The 26935-nt window shown below is 33.9% G+C and overlaps 2 protein-coding genes across 3 annotated transcripts; one reads left to right on the top strand and one right to left on the bottom strand.

Moving 5' to 3' along the window:
• The first annotated feature begins 4709 nt into the window (after positions 1-4709).
• LOC128167413 (thyrotropin-releasing hormone receptor-like) lies at positions 4710-6700 on the top strand. Of its 2 annotated transcripts, none has more exons than XM_052833123.1 (2): positions 4710-4734; positions 5200-6700. In XM_052833123.1, exons 1-2 carry the CDS (start codon positions 4728-4730, stop codon positions 6525-6527), a joined length of 1335 nt encoding a protein of 444 aa, XP_052689083.1. In that variant the 5' UTR covers positions 4710-4727; the 3' UTR covers positions 6528-6700. The 2 variants fall into 2 exon arrangements, with proteins under 2 accessions (XP_052689083.1, XP_052689091.1); XM_052833131.1 differs by lacking the exon at positions 4710-4734 and adding an exon at positions 4854-5090.
• Positions 6701-15141: 8441 nt separating this feature from the next.
• Positions 15142-20459, bottom strand: LOC128167502 (solute carrier family 35 member B1-like). The gene is made up of 7 exons (XM_052833262.1): positions 20217-20459; positions 19738-19841; positions 19441-19565; positions 18216-18410; positions 16998-17124; positions 16396-16502; positions 15142-16038 (listed from the first exon to the last, which is right to left on the bottom strand). Exons 1-7 carry the CDS (start codon positions 20372-20374, stop codon positions 15832-15834), a joined length of 1023 nt encoding a protein of 340 aa, XP_052689222.1. The 5' UTR covers positions 20375-20459; the 3' UTR covers positions 15142-15831.
• Between the last annotated feature and the right edge of the window lie 6476 nt (positions 20460-26935).

Raw genomic sequence — 26935 nt, 5'->3', positions numbered from 1 at the left:
ACTGATTTAATGTATTGATCCAAATATTGTTGTCGTTGTTTATATCTTTTCTTGTTTGTTTGGTGATTTTGTTGTCGTATTTTTTTTTCTTCCTTCTCTTTTGCACAGGGCACCGCGGCGAAATACCGTCCTCTTGAAGTTTAAGATGTTGAAGTATCTCTGTCATACTTTTCCCGAGTGCAGGAAATCTTAATGTGTAATCCATTGAGTGACCCAAATTGTACAGAGCTTCTATTGTTACTCTAGAATATGTACAACCGTTCAAGATATGCAGGTCTCCAGCAGTTGGATAGTCTCGTTATAAAACGATATCTTACTTAATGGCTGCATTTCTGGAAGAACTTGGCTTGCAATATTTACCAATAGATTTACCTCCATATCAATTCCTTGTTATTGTCGCTTATAAAAGCTTAACAAACCAATTACCTATATGTTTTTGCCAAGTAAAGTAATTAATAAATGTCGCTTTGGACATAATTAACTACAGGAAATTATTTCACCGTAAAGAGTGCGTATGGTTAGAATTTGTAGCATAATCTAATTCATATGTCAACAATTAAGTATTCGACATTTTCAAATATTTACCGAAAGGATTTTGCAACTGCTTATTAGAAGCAGGCATAGATTAGCGCCGTGTTCAATTAAGATTTAATCGCATTCTAAATATTTTACAAAACCCCAAGTCGCGATAGCCGACTGGTAACTTTTGGAATTTAATTAAGTAGGGAGTCAGAAGCCATTCCTGGTTGTCATAATTTGCAATGGGAGCTTGTTACGAGGGCCATATTTATGGTACTGATAGACAACCCCCCAACAAAAAAGCTTATCATTGGAAGACCGATTAATCACGCCCATGTTTCTACAGGGTTTCTCCCCGCTCCGACCCCAGACAAATATCCAGCTACTGTTGCGCTGATAACGAGCCGGGGAGCTGGTCCAAACGATAGATTCATTGCTACTGCCAGTTGGTTCTGCTACTGACAACACAAATTGTTATCAAATAAATGTTGAATAATTATAAATTAAGTAACCCACAGGTGTCTAACGGCTGGAATTAACGTCAGCCCATCGGCAGACATTGCTGTGTTGCGCGTTGAACCGACTCGCAATTACAACAAATCAGTAGGCATATTGGATGTTTGTTTTACCGGTAATTCAGAGGCTTGTCTGATTTGATTTATTCGAAGGCAATTCGCAATCTAACCTCCGAGGGACAGTTTTGTTTCTAGGTAGATATACTCATTCTTTGTAATTTGTAGTTGATGGAAGTGACTGCACAGAAAATGGTTACATGATTGTAAAGTAACATTTTAAATACAAGACTTGGATGATAATTATGTAGATTTCTGAACCGTGTGCAAATCAACTATTAAGCTTAGCTTTTAGTTGTTGAATTACCATTATATCCGGGTTCAAATATGTCACAAATGCTTGATACTCTAAAAAAACATTAATGTTAATTCATAATATTTATATTAATTTCATACTTAATATGTTCAGCTTTATATTTTAACTAGAGCAGTCAGTTGATCTTTGCATCCACCCCCTCATTTTTTTCCTATCCTCATCATGTATGTGTTTCCTGTGTCTTAGAATATACGTAATACTATTTCGTAGTTGCCCCCTTTTATAATAGGAATACTGAGTAAAAGACACAAAGAAAGACATAAAGAAAATATAAATTATTGTAATCTATTCGTATCCAATCACAAAGAAGGATGCTGTAGCCGATTTTAGGGCACATTACGACCATTGTACATATAAGTACATTTATGTAAAGTATTACTGTTATAAATATTATTTGACCCGCACAACTTAAAAAGGAGTATTTTTAGATTTACTTTGCGTAACAGCAAAACTGGTATAATATGTTTTATCATACTTTTATGTTAAATACTGAAATCTGATTGGTTAAGAATCAGTTGATAATCCGTTCTATTACCCTTAGCATTAGCAACACACCTAGCAACGGGTAACACAACGAATTGTTACATGCGAGTAAATTATGCGCGTACGGTTCGCCGTAGAATTCACGTAAAGCAGTAAAATATTCTCTAAAATTCAGACATTCAGTATAATAAAATAAATAATGCCTGTTTGGGAGGATAACAGTTGAAATTGACACCCCGAGAAAACCATTGTCAACCTCCGCTTCGCGTCGGTTGACAATGGTTTCTTTGGGTGTCAATTTCAACTGTTACCCTCCCAAACAGGCACTATTTATAATTATAATAACGACAGTCACTTGTCGGTGAGATGTCAAATAGAGAAAATGAAAATTCGAGCTTAATAGGAACGTAAACAACAAAACTAAAACAAGAATTGAAAACAAAAAATACTAAAACAGGTAACAAGAACAAAAAACACACGTAAACTACAGGAAGTGACCAATTTGAACAAATCCACGACATTTGGCACACCCCGGCCAATTCTATCCACGACAAAGTTTGAATTAAACAAGAGGCCAATTGGCCTTAACGGTCACCTGAGTAGCATATATCCCATACACAAACTTGTCATGGAGTCTCATATATGCATCTAATTAATTAGGTTTCATACTGGAGTAGAAAAATTATAAATTTGTAATGACAACCACGTTTCAAAAAGAACTGTGAAACCTATTATTTTGGTGAAAAACTAAAAGATCTGGTCTACAAAATCATGAATTCAGTTTTCCTTTCAGGTGTGTGGGAGTAAAGAAAATAATTTTTTAACGTTATATGCATTAACATCTATACATCCATTTTGGCCCTGCCCTAGAGTCAAAACCCATCCTTGAAGGGACATGAAAATTAAAATTTCAGTAGAGGACTTCCTGGTAAACATAATTATTAGTCAGTTTTTTTATACAGATGTGTGAGAATAGAGAAGAAAATGTTTAAACATTATATGCATTAACACTATATTGCCATATTGCGCCCCCACCTCCCCTTCATGTTTTGAACCCCTGACTCAGGGGCCATGAATTTCACAATTTAGGTCAAGGAGATTGTGGATATCATAACCATGTATTCATTTTTTTTTGCCCACATGTGTGGGAGTAGAGAAGATTTTCTAAGATTTAAAACATTTTTACTATATGGCCATATTGGCCCAACCCTAGAGCCTGAACACCTAACAAAGGGGTCATGAATTTCACAATTTTAGTAGAGGCCCTCATAGGCATCATAACAATGCATTTAATTTTTAACAAATATATATGGGAGTAGAGAAGAAGACTTTCTAAGATTTAATACATTTTTACTATTTGGCCATATTTGCCTCACCCTAGAGCCTGAACCCCTGACCCAGGGGTCATGAATTTCACAATTTTGGTAGAGGGTTTCATGGACATCATAATCATGCATTTAGTTTTTAACAAATATATATGGGGGTATAGAAGAAGATTTTCTAAGATTTAATACATTTTTACTATTTGGCCATATTGGCCCAACCCTAGAGCCTGAACCCCTGACCAAGGGGTCATGAACTTCACAATTTAGGTTGAGGGCTTCATGGACATCATTATCATGCATTTAGTTGTTGACAAATATATATGATAATAGAGAAGAAGATTTTCTAAGATTTAATACATTTTTACTATATGGCCATATTGGCCCAACCCTAGAGCCTGAACCCCTGACCCAGGGGTCATGAATTTCACAATTTAGGTTGAGGGCTTCATGGACATCATAATCATGCATTTAGGTTTCTACAAATGTATATGGTAGTAGAGAAGAAGATTTTCTAAGATTAAATACATTTTTACTATATGGCCACATTGGCCCCACCCTAGAGCCAGAACCCCTGACCCAGGGGCCATAAATTTCACAATTTTGGTAGAGGGCTTCATGGACAACATAACCATGCATCTAGTTTTTTCCTCAAATGCGTGGGAGTAGAGAAGAAGATTTTTGAAAATTTGGCTTTTTTTGCATATTTGGCCCCGCCCGTGGCACCTCAGGGGTGGTAGAGCCATGAATTTCACAATTTAGATTCTTCTTACCATAGAGATGCTTTACACCAAAAATGGTAACGATTGGCCTGGTAGTTTTCAAGAAGAAGTTAAAAATGTAAAATTGTTAACGCACGACGCACGACGCACAGACGCACGACGCACAACGCACGACGACGGACGAAGACCAATAGCAATAGGTCACCTGAGTGACTCAGGTGACCTAAAAATGTCCGATTTTTCTGAACTGCGGGTACTAGTATACTCTTTGTAACACAAGGTACCAGCATATAGCTCAACATTAGTTTCTTAGTCGGAAGGCTGGATTTTGATTTGTACGGTTATAAAATGTTACAGTTGATAAGCAAAGCTAACCTGATTGGATATTTTTGGCAAGTGATCTATAGGGAAGCAATTTTGTACATGCCATAATCAATTTTTCCATCATTTTGTATTCAAATGATCACAGATGAGCATGATAATAAACAGATATTGTCTAAATGTAAACATTACCTACAGATACATGTAGGTATGAGGCTAAGCCTTGTTTTGTGTTATAATTCTTATAAAAGTTGTCAACAGAAATTGATGCATGGAATGAGGTCGAACATCAATGGTGAAAATCGTGACGTCGAGATGGTCGATCATTTTCTACAATTGGACAAGATATCTTCGTTTTCTGACAAAATCGATAAGATCTTTTTAATGATTATACATTTTCAAGTGGAGTATCTTACAAGCAATCTTGATAACTTGACATTCGTCGGAGAGGATATAGAGAGGAAGTCTATTTATGCGCAGTATGTCTAATTATGTTATAATTATCCGGCAGCAATTGAAAAAGTATATTTGTTTATTTACTATTCTGAAATAAATTAACATCATTATTGAATTCAAAACAATAGATCTGGTATGGAAAATTGTTTGTTTACAAAAACATGCCAAAACGAGTTCAGTCAAAACACCGAGATCGCGTCACTTCCTGGTGTAACATAAGTAAAACTATAAAGTAAACCAGTAAGTACTTCTCGGTTTTAAAACCTCCGGATAGTCGTTTCATTACACGTATATATGGTGAAATTTCATAAAGGGGAGTTTTATGCAACCAAGACACCTTTTTAAAACTTGAAGTGGATTAAAACGGCTTTAAATCAAGGTAGAACGGGCATAATAAATCTAATTGTTATATCAAATTGTTGCTTAAATTATAAACATTTGTAATTGAAACAATTTTTGATATATCTTTTTTTATTTTACTCTTGTAGCTTCAAATGACATGGATGCTGATAATACAACAAACGTTACGAACGTTAACGGTTCCTCGGGGTCATCGGTTTTACCGGTATATCTTCATGATGAGAAATATGTGGTGCAAATAAACGATTTTGTTTTCGACAAAGTGTACATACCAAGTTTCATCTACACCATTGTTATGCTTGTAATAGGCTGTCTAGGAAACCTGATCGTTTTCTACATTTATTTTACCCGCTGGAGGAAAACCACTTCCAGGGTATTCATCTTGGCCTTGGCTGCGTTCGATTTGATAAACTGTTTCATCACAACTCCAACGGAGCTCTATTTCATGCTCAACTGGTTTCAAACCACCAATAGTGTTTTGTGTAAATTCTCGCGCTTTTTGACGTTTATGATGAACAACTGCTCCTCTTTTACACTTCTTGGAATAGCGGTTGATCGCTATATGAGTATTTGCCGACCTCTCAAAAAACAGATGTCTACGAAACAAGCCAAAATGATCGTGTTTGTGGGTGCCTTCATCGCTATCCTGTTTGCTTGGCCTGCGTTAGTCGTGTACGGTATACAAACGGTTCCAGCACCCTTAAAACCCCCAATCTATGTCGTCGGCCATGTTTGCCTGATTGAAGACTCGTACGTAAAAACTGACTATCCTTTGGCATTCGTCATAGTTCTTCTGACAGGTAACCTGTCAATTGACGTCACTCTAATCACATTCTACAGCCTGATCGGTTATCAGGTAATCAAGAGAGGCTCGGGTTTTCTATGCAAAGTGACAGACGCGGGGAGGAAGTTAAGTCAAAGCAACAGTCAGTCTCACACCGAGGACGTCTTCATTGACGACAAAAGCTCCGGGAAAAGTCCCTCAATCTTAAAGAAATTCGCGAACAACCATGGAAATAGTATGGAGAAGTCCGACAGCGACGATGAGACGAAGGGTCTGAACTCCAGTACAAAGCGGTCCATCAAAGCGACAAATAGCAACACCGCTGCTGAGAAGCGCGCGAAATATAATAGACAGCGATCAATGTCTGTTCAAAGCGAAGAGGTCCGGCGGGCCAGAATGATCAAGATCACCGTGATGTTGTTTGCAGTGACGCTCCTGTTTATGCTCTCTTTTATCCCGTATTGCGTCATAGTTATTATTAGATATATAAACCCTCCGTACTACTTTACTCTGTCTTACACTGGAAAGGCTGTTTATCACTTTGTCTTGAGATCTTACCTACTTAGTATGTCTATGAATCCCATCATTTACAGTTTTATGAGCCAAAAATTCAGAGAAGAGTGCAGAAACTGCTTCCTGAAAATGATACGAGTAGTAAAATCAAGAAACTAGGGCTTTTGGGATGATCTAAATGTACATAGACAGAAACCATCTGTATAAATGTACATAGACATGTTTGTAATGTTCCCATTAAAAATGTTTCAAATTTCATGTACATAGACATGTGTGTACCCATTAAAAATGCTTCAAATTTCATGTACATACTACAGTGAAGTCGCCAATTCCGGGTCACTCCTATAATTTTCATGTCAAATTGTTTAAAATGAAGCAAACAAAACTTTATACACTGATCACAGTCTTTGGGCCTTTCTGTATATGATCAGTAAAAAATATTTGAAGGAAAACATTTACAGACCACCCGAGAAACAAAATTAGGAATCAAGCGCTTTTGAGATCAAGATTTTCACTCATCTTCGACATGCTACTTTTGTTATTTACGCTGCAGTGTGGTTGATGTGAAAGTTGTGACCGTATATTAAATAATAGCTGTGTAATATTGCACATGCATTCAGTTATCCGTCAGAAATTGTTCATTATAATAAGTGCTCAATTAAATTTACACTTATTGATAAATCAAACTGAAGGAGTTTCCCCAATTGCGGGTCAGTTTTCCTGAAACACATTTTTTGTGGTTTTACGATAACATGTAAGAGGGAAAGAAGAAAAAATAAATTGAATAAAATATTCCATACCACTCTGTTGTCATCATATTTATCTTGTTCGTTATTTGTTTTGATTTTTTTGCTTTTATTATATTTTAGTGTCACACAATGATTTATTTCGTTCTGAATCACTGCCCTCATTTACATTTAGAAATGGGTCCCTGTTACTTGTGTATCATTGGTTTTAAATATTTTTTCCTGAGTGGCAATATTTTTTCAATGCTACAAATTAATAAAAATCGTTTTCCAAAACGATTCCCCGACATTACAGATACCTTAAAGTCACATGACACGGAAATGGCCTTGTTAAAATACCTCCGTAAATATTGTTCCTGGGAATTCATTTTGAAAAAAGGAATGACTGTTTAATAGATCACAAACTGTACTTTCAATATGTATATAGTATAAAATAAAAATTGAACAACTTTGCAAAATATTTACAAAACAGTATTACGTGACCCGGAATTGGCGACTTCATTGTATTAGACATTTTTGTACCCATTAAAAATGTTTCAAATTTCATGCACATAGACGTTTTTGTACCCATTAAAAATGTTATAAATTTCATGTACATATATATGTTTGTGCACGTTCAGTAAAAAATGTTACAAAGTTACATACATTAAATTACATCAAATAATTACAAAACTTGTGAAAACTTTACTTTTTTGAAGTGCTTATTTCAAGAAAGAGAGAAACTGTAGGTAAAACTTAGTCAAAGCTAAAACATATGCAGTGAACCTAGATGATGATGGGCTTAAAATACACAACTTATTTTAAAAGCGTTTTGTTTTAGATTTTTTTCGTTACATGTATCCAAGTCAACATCGAACAAGAACCTATTTCAAGATATACTCCTTTATATAACAAAATCTTTTCAGATATCCATTGTAGCAAAATGAGTTTTTGATATTTAAAGAATAAATGTGCATTTTTCTGGACCCTTGATCGATAGTTAAAGACTGTATTCATTAGATAAAGGGCATCTTGCCACACTGTCACCAATTTCTTTTAGAATAACTCAACTTGGTCATCAACTGAAAATTAAAAGAAAAGTGCATAAATGAGACCTATGAGGCTGAGTATTGACTTGAGGAAAGTTGGTGATGGCGGTGATTTGACTTTGTGATTGTTTGGTTGTTTGCGTGTTTATTTTTTATAAAGTTAAAGTATGAATCAGCACGACTTTATCTTACATGATGCGAGAGTTCAACACTAAGTGGACAGTTATATACGACATTCCGGATACTTCTTTATCACGGTTTCTTACACTATGTCAAAGTGCCGTTTCCTCTGAAGGAAATAACTTAAAATTCCTGTAAATGACAGGAATTTTCACAAAACATGTTTCCCTGTATCTATTTGAAAGCAGATCATTAGTTTGAATAATACTTTATCCCTATAAAACGTCGATAGTGATTTTCTGCAGAATACTTACAAAAAGCATGCGAGTTGATGCCACAGTGGTACAGTACAGGCAACGCGGATCCTGTATTGGCCCGCGTGACCGCCACGGTACTTTTATCATTCCTACGATACACCATCGCGTCTTCTTGTACTTTTTGGGGGAAAACCAAACTGTCATAGCAAATTATTATCAATAACCGTCCCACTCCACATATTTATATTTTCCCAAGAAAACTCTAGACTAGTATGATCAACCCTAAATAGAGCTTATATAAGAAAAAAATGTTATACAGATTTTTTTATCGTTTATTCTATTTTGCAAAACAGTGAATCTATGCCACATCAAATTGACAAAAAATGAGTTGGACGTAGTTTAACAGTTGATAAACTAACTTTGTCAACTATAAATATACTATAGTTCACAAACTATAAACTATAGTTTTAAAACAATTAGTTAATTATAGTTTTTATTGGTAAAACCATATTTAACTAACATTAAACGTAAACAATAGATTTTGCTGATAAATATATATTTACATATGTAGACTACATGTTTAATTTACATTCGTTAAATATAATTAAAAGTTGTTTATAAAATGATTTTTTTTTACTTTTGAAGAGAGTGTGATACATTGTACTTTCATTTTCATGCACCAAATACAGCAATGAGACTTATGCTGAGACTTCTTGTGAGGAGGAATACCCTTTTGTGTGTGTTGTAGGTAATGGTTGGATTAAACATTTACTGTGGAATCATTAAAATTTCGTGGGGGCCAATTTTCGTGGATTGCTTTAATTTTACAGGTTCATGGGGACGTAATTTCGTGTATTCTCTGATACTTACAAAAGGAACTATGACTTTACAGTCCTAATTTATTTATTCGTGGAGGATGTTAATTCGTGGGTGAGAGCTACCAAAGTTAAAGTATGAATCAGCACGACTTTATCTTACATGATGCGAGAGTTCAACACTAAGTGGACAGTTATATACGACATTCCGGATACTTCTTTATCACGGTTTCTTACACTATGTCAAAGTGCCGTTTCCTCTGAAGGAAATAACTTAAAATTCCTGTAAATGACAGGAATTTTCACAAAACATGTTTCCCTGTATCTATTTGAAAGCAGATCATTAGTTTGAATAATACTTTATCCCTATAAAACGTCGATAGTGATTTTCTGCAGAATACTTACAAAAAGCATGCGAGTTGATGCCACAGTGGTACAGTACAGGCAACGCGGATCCTGTATTGGCCCGCGTGACCGCCACGGTACTTTTATCATTCCTACGATACACCATCGCGTCTTCTTGTACTTTTTGGGGGAAAACCAAACTGTCATAGCAAATTATTATCAATAACCGTCCCACTCCACATATTTATATTTTCCCAAGAAAACTCTAGACTAGTATGATCAACCCTAAATAGAGCTTATATAAGAAAAAAATGTTATACAGATTTTTTTATCGTTTATTCTATTTTGCAAAACAGTGAATCTATGCCACATCAAATTGACAAAAAATGAGTTGGACGTAGTTTAACAGTTGATAAACTAACTTTGTCAACTATAAATATACTATAGTTCACAAACTATAAACTATAGTTTTAAAACAATTAGTTAATTATAGTTTTTATTGGTAAAACCATATTTAACTAACATTAAACGTAAACAATAGATTTTGCTGATAAATATATATTTACATATGTAGACTACATGTTTAATTTACATTCGTTAAATATAATTAAAAGTTGTTTATAAAATGATTTTTTTTTTACTTTTGCAGAGAATGTGATACTTCCATTTTCATGCAACAAATACAGCAATGAGACTTACTGTGGTTTCATTAATATTCAAGGGTATCAATTTTCGTGGATAAAATGAAAATCACAATCAAGGATATGCACATTCGTGGCCAATGACCCCATCAATACAAAATGTTAATAGAAATTGCATTTCAGTGAACATTTAATTTCATGGATCAACTTAAAAACGAAATCCACGAAAATTGGTATTCAACGAAAACTGATGAAACCACAGTATGCTGACACTTCTTGTGAGGAGGAATACCATTTTGTGTGTGTAGTAGGTAATGGTTGGATTAAACATTTAAAATTTTCTTAGTTGTTTATCCTCGATTATATTGGGGAAAATGGTATTGCATATATTTAGAGCTGTTTTAACAAGATCTTGGACTTTGGGCAGTACATGACAAGTTTATTTTTACAATTGTTTGTTGATCGAAAATGAATGAAACGAAAGAAAATACCCATTACTAGACGCCTCTTAATCTTATACTAAGCGATGCGAGATATATTGACTAAAACAAGTTTTATTCCGAGAAATTACTGGCAAAAATGAAGTACATGCAGTCTAGTTTTTTTAAAGTCATCACTACAAAGACTTAATTTTTTTTGGGGGGGGGGGGGGTTTAGATATTTTGTTTTTGCAGGGTTTTTTTCGGAGAGGGAGTGTACAGGGAAGTCGCCAAAATCCAGATCACTTGTATGTGTTTCCTTTTAATATTGTTAGAATTTTAAATACATTGATGGCGATCTATTGCATGGCCTTCCTGACTTCGATCAGTTAAAATATTTGAAGATTATAGAGAAACAAAATTAGGAATCAAACGCTTCTAAATAAACAAAAAATAATGTTTAATTTTACTTTGTAAAGCAATCTAGATATATTTTAATGATTATTTTCCAAAAGTACATATCAGATTGGTTATGTAAGATTGAACGTTTTTTTTTAATCTTACAAAAATAAATATACTCATTTAAAACACGTGGATACGTTAATATTTGTGCTCATGGTGTATGAATTAGCAAAGCGTATTCATAGAAAATTGAACGTCGCAGATTTTTCAATGCAAACATAAGGGGAAATATACACTGAAATCAATGTTAATACATGTCTTATCCCATGTTGTGAGCTCATGTCATGGATGTTCATGTAAGAACAGCCGATTGCATCATCCCATCGGGTTTTTTTCCTTTACGAATAAAGGACATATTCAGTGTTAGTCTTGACCACAAACCCCGACATCGATGTTCTCTTGATTTAAAGATGTAATCACATAAAGAAACCTGTGTTCTCAACATATGTGACTTTTAAAGTGGAAAATCAATGCGTGCTTTGTTAAACTACAGATTTCCGGAATACATATATATATAAACATATACATAACTGAAAAATAATAAATATCCAGAATAAAATCACAAATTGATCCTGTTAACTGCAAACGTTTTCGCCATTCCTGGCTTTTCAGGCAGTCATGTTTTTAGGACAAATGAATATACATTATATAAATAGTGCCTGTTTAGGAGGGTAAGAGTTGAAATTGACACCCCGAGAAGAGTATTGTCAAACGACGCGAAGCGGAAGTTGACAGTGGTTTTCGAGGGGTGTCAATTTCAACTCTTACCCTCCTAAATAGGCACTATTTATTTTATTATACTGAATGTCTTAATTTTAAAGAAAACTTTACTACTTTTATATATGAATGACGTGAATTCTTTGGCGAACCGTACACGCATAGTTTACGCGCATATTACAATTCGTTGTGTTCTACGCGTTGCTAAGTGTGTTACTAACGCTGAGGGTAATAGAACGGATTATCAACTGCGTCTAAACCAATCAGATTTCAGTATTTAACATGAAAGTATAATAAAACATATATACATTCGAGACCATATTTTTGAACATTGAGAAATCGTCAAATTTACATGTACGCCAAAAAAAACCCTGGATATACCATTATCTCTTTACATCGCCAAGTCGCTAAAAAGTCGCTAAAAATCAGGTTCAGAAAAAATTATTTTAGTTCTAATAGTCGCTGAATTCAATAAATTGCAGTTCAGAAATTAATTTAAAAGTAATGTTTCTCTTCATAGATTCAATATGTTCATGTGATTAAATTTTTGTATGTAAAAGAGGCATCGATTACTAAATAGACTAAGTATATATTTGTAAAACTTGTCAAAGGGAAAAAGTCACATAAATAAAATATTTTTATCTGTTCCGTAACTCTCATAACTTTAAAATTAAGAATATAAATGATAAAGTTCTAAAAAATTCATGTTCTTTGGACTTCTAGAAAAGCAACATTTTCTACATAATAATAATTCATTCTGGTATTATATTGGAAGTGAAATGAATCGGCTTTATATATTATTGAGATAGATAATATAACTTTTATTTTTAAATTTCTTAAATTTTATATAAAAAATGTATTGAAAATAACAAAGAACAGGTTTTAAGTGGATCATATTTACCTGTAAAATTGAATGCATAACATCTCATGAACTCGATGTCAAACTGCCTTACATTTTAAAAACAAATGCAATGCAATGCACTTCTGTCTAAGATATATTTTTGGATAATTGGAATGACCACTACTGTGGAATCATTTAATTTCCGGGGGGGGGGGGGGGGGGGCAATTTTCGTGGATTGTGGGATTTTTGATTATTGGTGGGCATGTAATTTCGTAGATGCGTTGGTTTTTAGTTCCAGTAGGAAAACATAATCTTTTATTATTAGTTTTCGTGGAGGATGTAAATTTGTATGTAAGGGTTACCCACGAATACCACGAAAATTGATCCACCTCGAATTCTAATGATTCCATAGTGTCAGAAAAGCGTTCATTTAGTATCAGTTGTTTTCAGAAAATATAAAAGGAAGTCTCTGTGAGAGTCTCATAAGAGTTTACCGCTATTTTAGTCTGTCCTGGTGCTTTCTAGGCTCATATAAAACTTAATAAAAATACTTAAGAAAAACAAGTACATGATACAAAGTAATTTTTAAAATAAACTGCCAAAATGAATTGTCACCAACACGTAAATATTGGCCTTAGGTAAACCCCCCTCCCCCTACCCAAGAAAAAACATAATCATATTTTTATATTAACATTGGTTGAATGAGAATGAATGGAAACCATTCTATATGGTGCATGTCACTAATTACTTCGTTTGTACCAATATATTCTTTTAAAAATTTGTTTTTAAACTTCTCCAAGTGCTGATGAGCCTTGTTGAGAACTATCAAGGTGTGGATTTTTCATTTTCATTCATTCTAGGTAGCATTTTCTTTTGCATATAATATGTTTGATTACTTGGAAGCCATTCACCCAAGGATGTGTTGTGCAAAAATTAGTTTGAAATTGTGGCTGGAGATGATGGTTCAATCTTCCATTTTTTTAAAGAACTATTTAATGTTGTTAACTCATTAATCTTATGGGCGCAAAAGTCCACATCACTGCGGGTGCGAGTGACTGCATAGAGGATTTGATTTAAATATCAACTCCATGTACATGTATTTATGGTTGAGTTTTAAATACTTGTAGAGATAATGTCACTAATACATACAGAATGGCCAAGCAATATTTTTGTCGGACATAACAAGGTCATCTTCCTTTCTTATGCAAGGTTACACAAACACTTGGTTTACCCAATGCAATGTAATAATATGTTAAACACAAGGTATAAAATCCCAAATTGTATGAAAAGATTCCACCTCCGTATTAAAAATTTGCAATTAAAAAGCGGGACAAGTATACCTTTAACTTCAATTTCACTGTTTATTTCCTTATTTTCAATTAAATTTTTTACATGGTCCAATAAAAGTGTGTGTTGGGGGGGGGGGGGGGGGGGCAACTCATGTTAATTCAATTTTTTGAATGTAAAATTTAGAAAAATCTTCGCTGCGCAAAAAAGGGTGTGGGGGGGGGGGGGGGCCGCTGATGCTACGTGTCTTCTGCGAGTATGTAAGTCCTGGGTTTGGATACCGCTGGGACTTTTATGATTTTAACCTTTCCCAAAAATTTTAAGCATATTTTTTGTCAAATATTTTAAAAATTAAAAAATATAAAACGGTGAAAGAATTTCCTTTGGCACAGTCTGGCTCTTACTTCAAGAGTGCCTTTATTCAAAGGTTGTGCAGTGACCATGAATACAGCATTTAGGTCAAAGTCACATCAGACCTCATCTAAACATTCCTGTCTTGACTTTATATTCTCCCTTATCCCTCATTTCGTTCACACCTTAAATTGAGAGTGCTTTTGTGTGAGGGTTTGTAGTGAAGGTCAAATATGAAGGATGCAGCAGATGTCTACAAAACAAAATTTCTGAAAAAAAACAACCCACTCATTCTCTTTGGCCCAGTCATGCTCTGATTTAACAAAAATACTGTCAGTAGGTGTTGGGTTTGCAACTACCTCCAGTCATCAGTCAAGGTCAAAAGAAATGTCCTCCAAAAGGTTTTTCGTCCAAATGTTCTTTATCTAAGCAGAGCGTTGCCTATCTCAATGATGTTTAGAAATTTATCAATCTACATGTAATATAAACTATCAATCTATCTAAATAAAATTGCTTTTCTGATTGTCTCAAAACATTTGTTTAATATCATTTTATATTTTATTTAGTCTCATTTTAACGTTTTATAAATTTATATACATGTAAGGGGATAATTTTTTACAAAACTCACATTAAATCATACTATTATAGATAGAGGGGGTCAAAAGACAATGAGAGACGGGTAGAAAACATGTAAATGCTTAAAAAGATGTTTACCATCATTTATCTTAAGACATAATTACAGATCATTTCCAAAACATAAACTTTTATTGACTTAAAACAACAAACAAACATTGCAATGCCATGGATTGTTAGATATGAAGTTTTCCTTATGCTAAAAACAGCTACAAATAACAATGGTCACATTAAACTAATATAGGTACATTAATATAAAATTTTATATCATGCAAACTTTCTTGTTTCTAAAATCATATGGAATTATTACATTAAGAGGAAAACTTCATTTTGCATCCATCCTGAATACTAGTTATTTTGATCCCATTTACCGATAATGTGTTCAATCATGATCTACATGAACATGTACACGATTTGTTCAGGTTCTTGAACTGTCCGCTTCGATCGTCACTGAATCATTCTATTCAGTTCTACCATAACACTGTTTTCAGATCTGTATGAAATATAGGCACTGGTCATACATTCATCACTTAAACACACTGTAAAATATAAGCTCTGCCTTGCTACCTTTTATATCATTTTTTAAGTTACTTTTTATCACAGAATAACTGTTATTAATATGTCCACGTGGCTATGGTTTACAGCTTCCTAAATACAATGAACCTACCTACATAACAATCATCCGTAACCACTCCTAAAGCTCTTAATTATCTTTTTATGAAAAGTTTCACCATTATGCACCAAAATTTTTGCTCAAGGTTTTACTGGTCCTAGAATTAACCAATTGCGTCCCTTGAAGTTCATTTCTTGACGTGTTTCTTTTCTTTTCCATATGCACTATCTAGTCCTAGGCCCATGAATACTAAGACTGTGCCAATCCACTGCCGGCTGTTCATAGGGTTTTGGAAAATAATGACAGATCCCAAGATGGTAAAGAATTTCCGGGTGGTTGTGATGATGGAGCAAGTTAGTGGTCCAAATGTGGAAACGGTGATGAAAATGAAGGTCTGGAAAGAAAAAAGGGGTTATAAAAACTTATTTCACTTCAGTGGACTTGTGTTTTGCCATATAAAAATTAAAGATTATTCACCATGAAATATTTTTACAATCTCTATGTATATTAATGTTATTTGCCTATGGTAAATAGTCCTTTAAATTTTCATTATTTAATCTATTGATTAGAGTTCAATTTTTTATTATTCTAATGGAAATTATCCAAATCAAGAGCATGATGAAATTTAAACTACAGTGAGATTTTTTTATTCTATGCAAGATTTTATTACACGTAACATGAATTTGGAGCACAAAGATCAGTAACTCTTGCAGAAAGCTATTTAGTTACATATAATAATTGTCGCCCCTACCTGTCCAGCTGCACTGGCTAAACCAAATGTGACCATCTTGGCAAGTATAGATGGATGTCTTTCCATGAAACCTAAGAATGCTATGCCTTCTCCTGTTACTATAAGACCTACAGAAGACAAAAATAATGACTGCATGAATTGTTTGAATCAATAATGTAGTATCTATACCCAATTTATGGATTGTTTATTGTGTAAATTTAGTTCCATTTTCCTATAATTCTGCTCGGCAAAACTATTAATTTTTATTATCTTTGTGGTGGTAACATTTTGTATTTTAAGAGTTAACAGGTTGTTTGATTGGGGTTTATTTTGTGATTTACTTACAATTACGATAAAACTTCAGTTTTTATTCATTGTTAACATAACTTAAAGTGTGAGAAACACTATGAATTAAAAAAAAATTGTTCCAGCTTTGTATGTACATGTTTACGACTCATTTTGTCAACTCATTTTCATTGGATTTTGTGTACATTAGAAAAATTTGAAAAAATAAAATTTTACAGCTGAATATTACAGATTCTGCTGAATAGGCACTGATTACTGATTTATTTTTTGAACTTTTGACAAAGCTAAAAAAAAAAAACAAAATAAGTGTGACATACCTATAGCTGACCATAATATAGACCACACATTGATGTTGAACATCATGCTGTTGGCCCCTGTTTTATGATCTGATCTCATTCTTTCTTGTACAGCTCCCGTTACACCATCTAGTGTCAGGGATACCAACTGCATGGAAAAGGAATAAATGCAGATTCATTGAAACATTAGAAGTAATAATGACAATATGGGCTGAAAGTTTACTCTTTCCCAATAAAGAACAACTTGAATCTTAATACCTACATTGTTGGAAAAAGCGTAAGATTTAGGATTTACCCAGTTGATGTCTTTCTAACCCAAATTATTTGAACAAAGATCAGTAACTCTTGCAAATAGAAAGTTAATCAAAAGTTCAAGCTGCTTGGTCCGATTTTTTTTGTTATTACAGTATCAAAATTTTTTCCATACAAACCAATTATTTTAGAAAGTTATGGACTTTCTCCTATTTACATGAGCAGAATCAGTCTCCTTTCAAAGTTAGAAATATTCAAATTAAATAAAATAATTTCTTTTTGGGCAAACGAAAAAACAAACCAAAGTGCATCACGGGAATTTTTAGAAAAGAAAACTGTTCGGTTTCGTCCCCCGAATGATTGGGGTTACTAGTATTCAACCTGCAATGCTATGCATCAATTGTAAAGAAAGCAAACTTTCAGAAATATTAGCGAACAAAACGTACACATATTTATTTGTAATTTGTCTGATATATCGACCTTTATTTAATACGATGTCAAAGTTGTAATACAACCATTCCCGTCTCGTCGTCAGTGGTAAAATTTAACATGAGGTGAAATAACGCGGTACCCTTTTATGTTGTTTGTTTGTTAGCAAATTTTGTACGTATTTTTCTTCATTGTAATTTGGCATAATTGACTAGAAAAAACTACTGCAATGTCTATTATTATACATATACTAAGCATAACCATCGTTTAAAAGCGTGCATAAAATTTGATGTAAAATCGAACCAAGCAGCTTTCAGTATATCTTAAATAAAGTCATCAAATTAGTCTGACTTGAAACCCACTTTGTGCAAATAAACATATTATTGAAACCTGTTTTGTGCAAAAACATATTACTGGAACCTAAATAATCATGAAAATTTCATTTAAGAGGTTCCATCTGAAGTAAAGTTGACACATTATGGTATAACTTAATCATTTAATGAAAACAAACTACTTCCCAACAATTAATTCTGAGTGCAAGGTTTCAATTCCACATACCAGTAAAATCTCCCCCATGCCAATGAGACTGTCAGTGTCTGATTTCTTGCTTTGTCCAGAATCTTTATACAGGAACATGGCGACGCCCAAGACTATCATAAGAACAAATAGAAATTTGGCCCATGGATAACGCTTCCTTGCGAAAATAATCCCTAGAATCATTACAGGAATGGGTTTTGCTGATTTTCCCAAGACCTGAAAAAGTGAAAAACGTAATTACATTGAAATTTTATTTCTATATCTGAATGTTAAATTATAATGTTTAACAGTTTGTAATAAAAAAGAAAAGAATTTTCAGTCTTCAGATTCCAATTCACTAGTGCTGAAACGAATGTTCGAATATTCACGAATGAACAGTAAATTTCTAATATTCGAAAGTGTATTTAGCATTCGAATATTCGATCACATTTTAACACCCATATTAAGCATTGTAAACTAAGCAACATCGTGTTATTTCGTTACAATGGAAAGGAGAAGCAGGAAAATTTTACTCTGAACGAAAGAAAAGACAAGCCATCTATGACTGCCATGCTTGGTAGAATCTATTACGGTACTTAACCCAGTAATAGACTCTTCCGCCATGCTTGTTTACCTTGAAAGTATAAAGCAGGGTTTACATCAAACGGAGACAAACATTCTGGATTTATCAATTCATAATAGACGCTGAAGAAATAATTTGCTTAAATGTTTGAACGAGTGTGAGCTACGGAGAGTTAATATTGAAAGGTACATTGAAAGTTTTTTTTAAAAAGATACCTCGATATAATTTGTTTTTTTTTAAATAAACAGAACATTTCCAGAACTATGAGCGTTATCAGTTTTCTTTTTAATACTATATCAAACATGGCGGAAATATTTGGACTGACTTACGAAGTTACGTATCGGTCTCACACAGGAGTCAGGACTGCAGGATATTATTAAAGAAGTAATAAATCTGTTGATTCTATTTAAAGGAAATTTAAAAAAAAAATATCAGTATATTATTATTTGCTTAAAAAATAAATGCACACCCAATTCAATGGATACTCATGCATTAATTAAGTGGCAACTTCGAACTGACGTGTTTAGGCAGTCTACACATACACCCACTTAGTAATAAAAACTCAATACCTTGTCTTTGACATCTACGAATATTCGAATACTGATTTATGGTATTCGTTTCAGCACTACAATTCACATTAATAAAGCAGTGAAATCAGTCATTTCTGTGGTAAGTCTGTACTACCTGTGTGGGGTATGAAACATGCTGCAGGGCGTGATTGCTAGCCAACATTGCACCCAGGTATGACAATGAACATAGAGAGAACATTTTGCCTGGAGTTGTGTCTCTTTCCTTTTGCCAAAACATGGCTAGACGAAAAGAAAAGAAAAAAGAAATAAATTACAGGTATTCTTTAATTACACTATAGAAATCTAACAATAAGCATGATGATGAGATAAAATGGCAAACTGGAGAATATATATTTGTATATAAGTTTTTTTTCACCATAGCATCAACCTCATTAGGAAATAAATAACATACCAATTTTAGCTGCAAGAGCATTGATGATACATTGCACAAATACCAGGGCTAATGTGTATTTGAACTTTTCTGCCTTCTCTCCCTCTCCATATTTGCCCTTTGTTCTGTTAAAATACAAACATGGTCATGTATAGATGAAGTTCAGGCTTGTACATGAAAAACATATGTTAGGACCATTAAGCATGGGGGTGATTTATTTACATCCAGTGATCAGGCTAAGGGTGAGAGAATAACAGTGTAAGTTGTGTGATAGCCTGTTGTTGGCGAATTTCATTCTTATCAAGCTCATAAACTGCAGTTTGATTTTTACCCACAAGAAAAAGAATTTATATTGAACCTCATTGTTGTTTCCTGTTAGGCTAAAATGTTTCATCCTAAGCTTTTATTCTAACAGCAATTTTAAAAAATATAATTATTATATGAACTGGTATATTTATGACAGCATCTGATTTAAAAAGAGCATCTGAATCGAAACTCACATTGACTCCTGGATGATGCCATAGTAGAAATAACAGATGAAGGTCCCTGCAGCACAAATAAGGAGCTTGTTTCTGCCCGCTGTCATCTCCACGTGTTTGGTGTTATCTGGTATGGGGACTATATGAGATGGACCTGTGAGAGGAATATCACCTGTCATACACGCTTTAAACGGTAAATGTGTTTACATGACGTGTCGAATTCTCAAAACACCGCAAGGGAACTCTTACTTCCGGTTCAGGTTAGGGTAAAACTAGAGATGATGATAATGCCTCTAAATTTTAACTACCGAGAAGGGAAAAAATGAAAAACAACACGTATCAACATAGCTTAAATGTTTCCTAATTCTTTCATAAATTTTCGTATTAGATATTTTGTGATTACTGAAGTGATCTTTCAATTCTTATATACACTTTTACCCTGCTCTGAACTCATACGACCGCCTTAGTTGATTGGACAATAATTTTAGTAAAAGGTGTTTTCCAGCAATATAAATGTACAATATTACCATAAGTTACACGTACATACCTTTTTCATCTGTTGACATCTGAATGCTTTCAGGATCTTCTTTATCCATTTCGAAATGTATTTAGCGTTAAACAAATCCAAGGAGTTTCTGATAATCAAATTTTGCAAATGTCTGCGGGCTATTCCATCGTGATCGAATACATGCATATATTTCACATTTCCAAGATTAATATTCCTGATAAATATTTGCAATCTCAAGAGAACCAAATTAAGACCTAGAGTCCTTTTAAAAGATGTCGCTGGTGTTCAGAAAATGAAGAGTAAGCCGTACCACACGTGTCACACTTTGTCTAATTAAATATTCCAGGATTGTAGCTTTGATCATTCGCCAGCTGTTGAAAGAGTTGAAGGATTTACAACATAAATTGTCCGAAAAATACATTAAAATCACACAAAAGCTAGAGACCACTGATCGAAACAATCACAGTAATGATTGGTTCTCGGCATCACTGAAGTTGTTGACACGAGATTTCAAGGGCAGAGCTTAGCGACGCACAGGTAACAACTATAATGACATGCTCCTGTCAAGATAAAAAAAAAGTCTTGTTAATAAGTCGGCGGTGCTTTACAACGCGTGCGTATATAATACGTAATGATTGTCGGATTGTCCTCTTTTCTCTTCTCTTAAAATCAGCTCACATCTCTCTCTCTCTCTCTCTCTCTCTCTCTCTCAGAGCAAAAAAGTGGAAGCAAAAACTTGGGACAGAGTAATAAAGTCTGCCCATTTACCATTATCTTTAGCGAAAAAAACTACGTGCATGGATCGTCATCCTTGCCGAGCGAAGATGCTCATTTATATATAGTGCATCATATACCGGTATATGTACATGTACAATGTCATGTACATGTATATGACTTCAACATGTTCACTAGTGCTTATAATACATACATGTACATGTGTATACATGGTGCAATTGACTGAACGCGGTCCTTCAAAACTACAGGTAACAATAGGTAATCTGTATACGGTACGTTTTTCCATTTGTTTTTATATATTATCTACAATATAACTACAATCAATATTTCATTCAATGCGATTATTAACAGAAGTTTTGATATATTCCATAGATAGTCTCGTCATATGCCAGGTAAATATTTTTTACATATATTAGATTCATTTTGGCGTAGTAAACAACATGAACTATTGAGTTGCAAGGACGTGACATTTGTTTGATACTTGAAGAATTTACACCTACATATACACATGCAGGCACTGATCGAGGATTTTGCACTGGATAGGGCGAGAGAGCCCATTAGATGACGAAGGGTAACCCGGTCTAAGAATCCCCCCCCCCTCCCCATGTTCTTCGTACTCAATGATTGACAGTGGAACTGCATCTGAATGAACTTGTTGGGAAGGGGGGGATGCGTGGAGGGGAGGGTTCTGAAGTAAAGACAATGTTTTAATAATTCAACAATAAATTTGAAGTACACAACTGTGACTCAGTTTACCACATTTAATTATATTTCGATAACCACTCTTTTATTTCTGTAATATTGAAACATCAGTACAAATGATTTTACATTCTCTCATCATTATCTCCATATACGGATGTTAATTAATACAGTGTAATTGAGTTAAACCGCAAGTCACAGCCATGTATATGGTGAAATGTTCAATGTCAAATGTGTTCGTAACTTCAATCTTACGCCATTCGTAACGTCTACGTTTACGTCTACGAACTTTAGTAAATATGGGCACTGGTCTTTCATCTATGTATCACACTGATCGATATTACAATAATTTTCGCTTTTATGTCTGTCGTAAAAAAGATATAATTAAATACAGCAAAGAAAAAGTCTTTATACAAAGGTTAATCCAGAAGTTATGACGACGAATCGCACTTCTTATGGGCACTGTAAATATGATAATAGATATTGGAATTTGCATAATCATAATTTAAATTTGAATAATCAAGAAACGTTAGACATATGTGACATCACCTTCTTTAAAAAAAAAAAGAAGCTATTCCAAGTAAAATACGTAGTTGAAAATTTGAAAAAAAAGCTTCAAACTACACAATCTTTGAAACAGGTTTCCTATGCACTTTTTCCAACCTCATAACAAAATTATTTTCGTACAACAATGCCGTTGTTGCATAATAAAATCAGGCGAAGAGTTTGACAAACTTCATAGCATAAAATAGGATAGAGATCAGGGTGTCTTTAAGGTGGTTCCAGTGTATGCACGGATTTAAAGGGGGGGGGGGGAGGTGTCGGGGCTCCGGGAGACTGGACCCCCTCCTTGAAAAGTTCAATTTTAAAAAAAAATATCACTATTTTAAGTAGTAGTAGTAGTGAAATTAGCGCATACGTATTTTACTTGGAATAATTTTTTTAAAAGACGAGGTATATGATTTGTCTGCACCGCTTGGTGTGTTATAGGACCGACGACTTCCAAAAATGAGCATTCAATCCTTATATTCATATTTTCATACTGTCAGATGTCTATTTGTATAGTATATTGTGATTATAATTTGTATAATATATTGTGTATCGTCGCTATAAAGCCATTATATACGCATTGAGTCAGGGATATGAAACATACATGTATGGAACAGCCAAATTAACATGCTATTTAGATCACTTCCGCGACATTACATATAGTGTCAGAAACTAAATGTCAAAAATTCTTTTTTATTGACGAATAGATATGATTTAACGATTATTTTCCACTTGTACATGTCAAATTGGTAATGTATTGTTTAAACGTTTTAATTAATCTTACATAAAAAAAATATACTTAAAACGCGTGATGACGTTTATATTGTGCTCCTGCTGGCGCTTGAATGAGCTTAGTGTATCAATAAGAATTAAATCGAACGTCGCATATTTCCAAGCAAACATTAGGGGAAATATACACTGAATGTAAATATAGTACAATAACTTGAAAAAAGTTATGCAGAATTAAATACATGTATATACCAATGCATGGTTTCTTTCTATACCAGTGGTACACATTTTTTATACATAGCTTATTTCGTGCACGTGTTAATTGTGTTTTTTTAGTGTAGTATACATGTACATCAACATATGCTTTGGTAAATCATAAAAAATAACCCGGGGAGCCCTAAATGAATATTGGGTGGGGGTGGGCGTCCCATTCCCAAACACTTGTGAATTTTTGTACAACAATCGATTCTATTGATCGCAAAGGAAAAAAAATAATCAAATAGATTAAAAGCATCATGACTTATTCTTTGTAAAGAACTGGGTTATGAAACGTTTAAAATTCAGAAATAACGTCGAAGACCTGCAACGACTATCCTAGGCCTTACCTCATGTTCTATATATATACTAGTAATATGACATCTTTTGAATTAATATATCTTGCTTTTTTGCATTGAAATTCTGATATCTAAATTTAAATATGTAAATACACGTATATTTCATTTAAAACCCCTTGTCCTCCTTCGCCGCTTTTTATGATTTTATCGCAAACCCTAAGTGTTTAGGTGGAAAACTATGATGTTGCAGATCTAAACGACAATCAATATCATTTTTGTATTAAAGAACAACATTAAGTAAATGGGAACACTCGATGCTCCCTACCATCTCCAAAATTCTGTTTCATCCACTACCAGCATATTAAGACAAGCAATGTACATGGTTCACTGGTAGGTGGGTCTAGCAGAATATAGAATATTACGCTACATGTAACATTTGGTGGTTCTTTCTGACTTAATGATACATACCCCAACATGCTGAACCAACAAAACATCTGATTGGTCAGGAGGCCGGGTGGTCAAGAAAATAGCGATCGGATCTACTTTAGATGTTGTAACATTTTTAGGTAACTATGAAATTTTTAAGCTATAAAGAAAAAAATATCATTCATTTTAGCTTTGAAATTCAATGATTTTCTTTTGCCTTTATACAGAGCTCTTTTTCATAAGGAGATAAATACAGTATAAAAACGGCCACAACCGTCCAGTCCTCTTTAAGGTGGCTCACTACAACGTGAAATATTTTCTCAAATCAGCAGAAAATTTCTTGATTTTGATGGATATCATAATGAATAAGAAGTATTTAAAAAATGTGGAATTTTGGATGAAAAATTACATTTTCAAAAATTTAATTCAGTTAACATGAACACAACCTCCAAATGGATTCGATCTCATGACCTGCGGATCAGAAACCCAATACTTTAACCACTGAGCTACGACGATATACAACCCGTCGAACGATATAAACAATTTAACAAAACATTTAAATCGCAATCTTGTGACGCAGTCTTTTAAAAAGTATAAGTGCAGGATAGTGAGGTACCTTAAAAGCCAAAACCAAAATAAAGAATATTAATTATCGAACATTGAATTTCACTTAGATTGAATTCAATGTGTCAAAAATGTTCACTTCCGGGTTTTTTTTTTGCGTCTATTCGTCAGGAACACAAGTTTATCATAATGCATCTAGCATTTTTCAAAGATGACCCTGCTTTATATCAACAGAAATGTTAATGCAATGCGATTCAGATTCAGCGGGATTCGAGAAAATGTCAAAATTCAATTGATGACATAAAAAACCATCCTGCACGATGCGCGATAAATACGAAATGGATATTATACATATATATGCAGTTGATAAATTCAAAGTATTTATAAACAGAATATATATATATTTTTGCATGCATTGATGTAATACTTTTGTAATGACTGCTCTCCCACAAAGAGAACACACACAAGCTGCATCCACCGGGTTTGAAATCTCGTCATCTTACGTGAGAACGAGATCTTAATCTGTATATTTGTATCCCATGAGTCCCCGGACGTTTCTTTCCCCGTGTTACCTTACACCTGATGGTCTTTCATGTTTTTCTCAGAACTGAAACTGAGTCTTGCACATCTGTTTTTGTAATAATGAGATGTTTATAAACGTTTTCCTTCATTGCGAGATTTCAATCTAATCTGTGTCGGTGAGTTAATGATACATTTGTGAATTAGTATCGATACGATGATAAAAAAAAAACCCACACAAAAGATCTGAGAGAAAACACACACCGATGGCAGGCGACTGTCAGGGAAAGAGAAGATCCGTCTGTATCAGACGATGAACTGACGCGCAAAACACAGTCATTTTATCTATTGTTCATTGTTGTGTGTTGTTTGATTGTCGTTTCCGTTTTAACAGATGTATTATGTTTGAAAGTAAAACATTTATTTTTCTTTTGATTCAGAACACCGAAAATAAAATTTTCTTTAGTCAAGCAAGAGTTGTCTTTCTTTGTACAGTACACGTGATTTTTTTTTTACTAATCACTTCCGGAAGTCGTCCCGGTAATGCTCACTTATCTCCCTTCTTAAGTAAGGTGGTAAGATTTTCATTCAGACTCCGATAAGACAGCGCGATCTTCACGAAGGCATTAATGTATCTTTTCACATATCTACAAGTTTCTAAAACAACTATCAAACGGCGGGAATTAAGATAAATGCGCCGAGAGTGCGATACTGCGATATTTTCGATAAACATTAGATACGGATCTATGATGGCGGAGATTCTTTGCTCGGCGTGCGGCACTGCGCCCCGCGCATTAATTAGCGGAGTTTTTGTATCACAGCTGTGTCCGTCAATCTAAGTCTAAATCAATCTTTATATATACAATATAAATTCTGCTCAAGTTTCTGAATAAGCGCAGTCTATACTCGAAATGAATTTATATTCCAGTTCATTTTCCATAAGATATTACATAGATTTACCAAAGTACGTGTAGGCACTTGCTGGTTTTTCTAGTGCAGATAGAAAAAAATGCAATTTTTATATTTTTGGTGGCTTCTAGTTTGTCTATAGCTTTGATAATAAAAAGGAGAACATCCTCCTTGATATCTAATGGAAACTGTAATTACACTTTAGTCGCGACATGCCCGTTGTATCGTTAACTTGATTCTTCGGTAGCATTTTGAGAACAGTTAGCTAGCCATAATCTGCAGCTTGAAATCCACTTGCCTGACTAATATACTCACTCTAGTGATAATACAACTGTTTTATCGCATTGTTGACAAGAGGCATTATAACATGCGCTTGAATATAGAGAGGTTTCGGATAAAAATTATCAATTTTGTATCTTATGTGTCTTAGTTTATTTCCCCTTTATCTTTCTCTCGAATTACCTCTGTTCTCTCTAATCTCAAAATTGACGATAAACCCAGCTTATTATACAGAACTTCAGTCTACCTACACCATTTGCACCCAATGT

This window comes from Crassostrea angulata, chromosome 1 (genome assembly GCF_025612915.1).
Source record: "Crassostrea angulata isolate pt1a10 chromosome 1, ASM2561291v2, whole genome shotgun sequence".
Taxonomy (NCBI): Eukaryota; Metazoa; Mollusca; class Bivalvia; order Ostreida; family Ostreidae; genus Magallana; species Magallana angulata.
The sequence above is the reverse complement of the archived record's forward strand: the minus strand, read 5'-3'. Positions and strand labels throughout refer to the sequence as shown.

Coding starts and splice junctions, on each gene's coding strand:
- LOC128167502 (XM_052833262.1), bottom strand. CDS start 20,374: ATGACAGGTGATATTCCTCTCACAGGTCCATCTCATATAGTCCCCATA. Junction 19,566..19,737: donor TGCTCTTGCAGCTAAAATTG/GTATGTTATTTA, acceptor CTTTTCGTCTAG/CCATGTTTTGGCAAAAGGAA. Junction 18,411..19,440: donor ATGTTTCATACCCCACACAG/GTAGTACAGACT, acceptor TCACTTTTTCAG/GTCTTGGGAAAATCAGCAAA.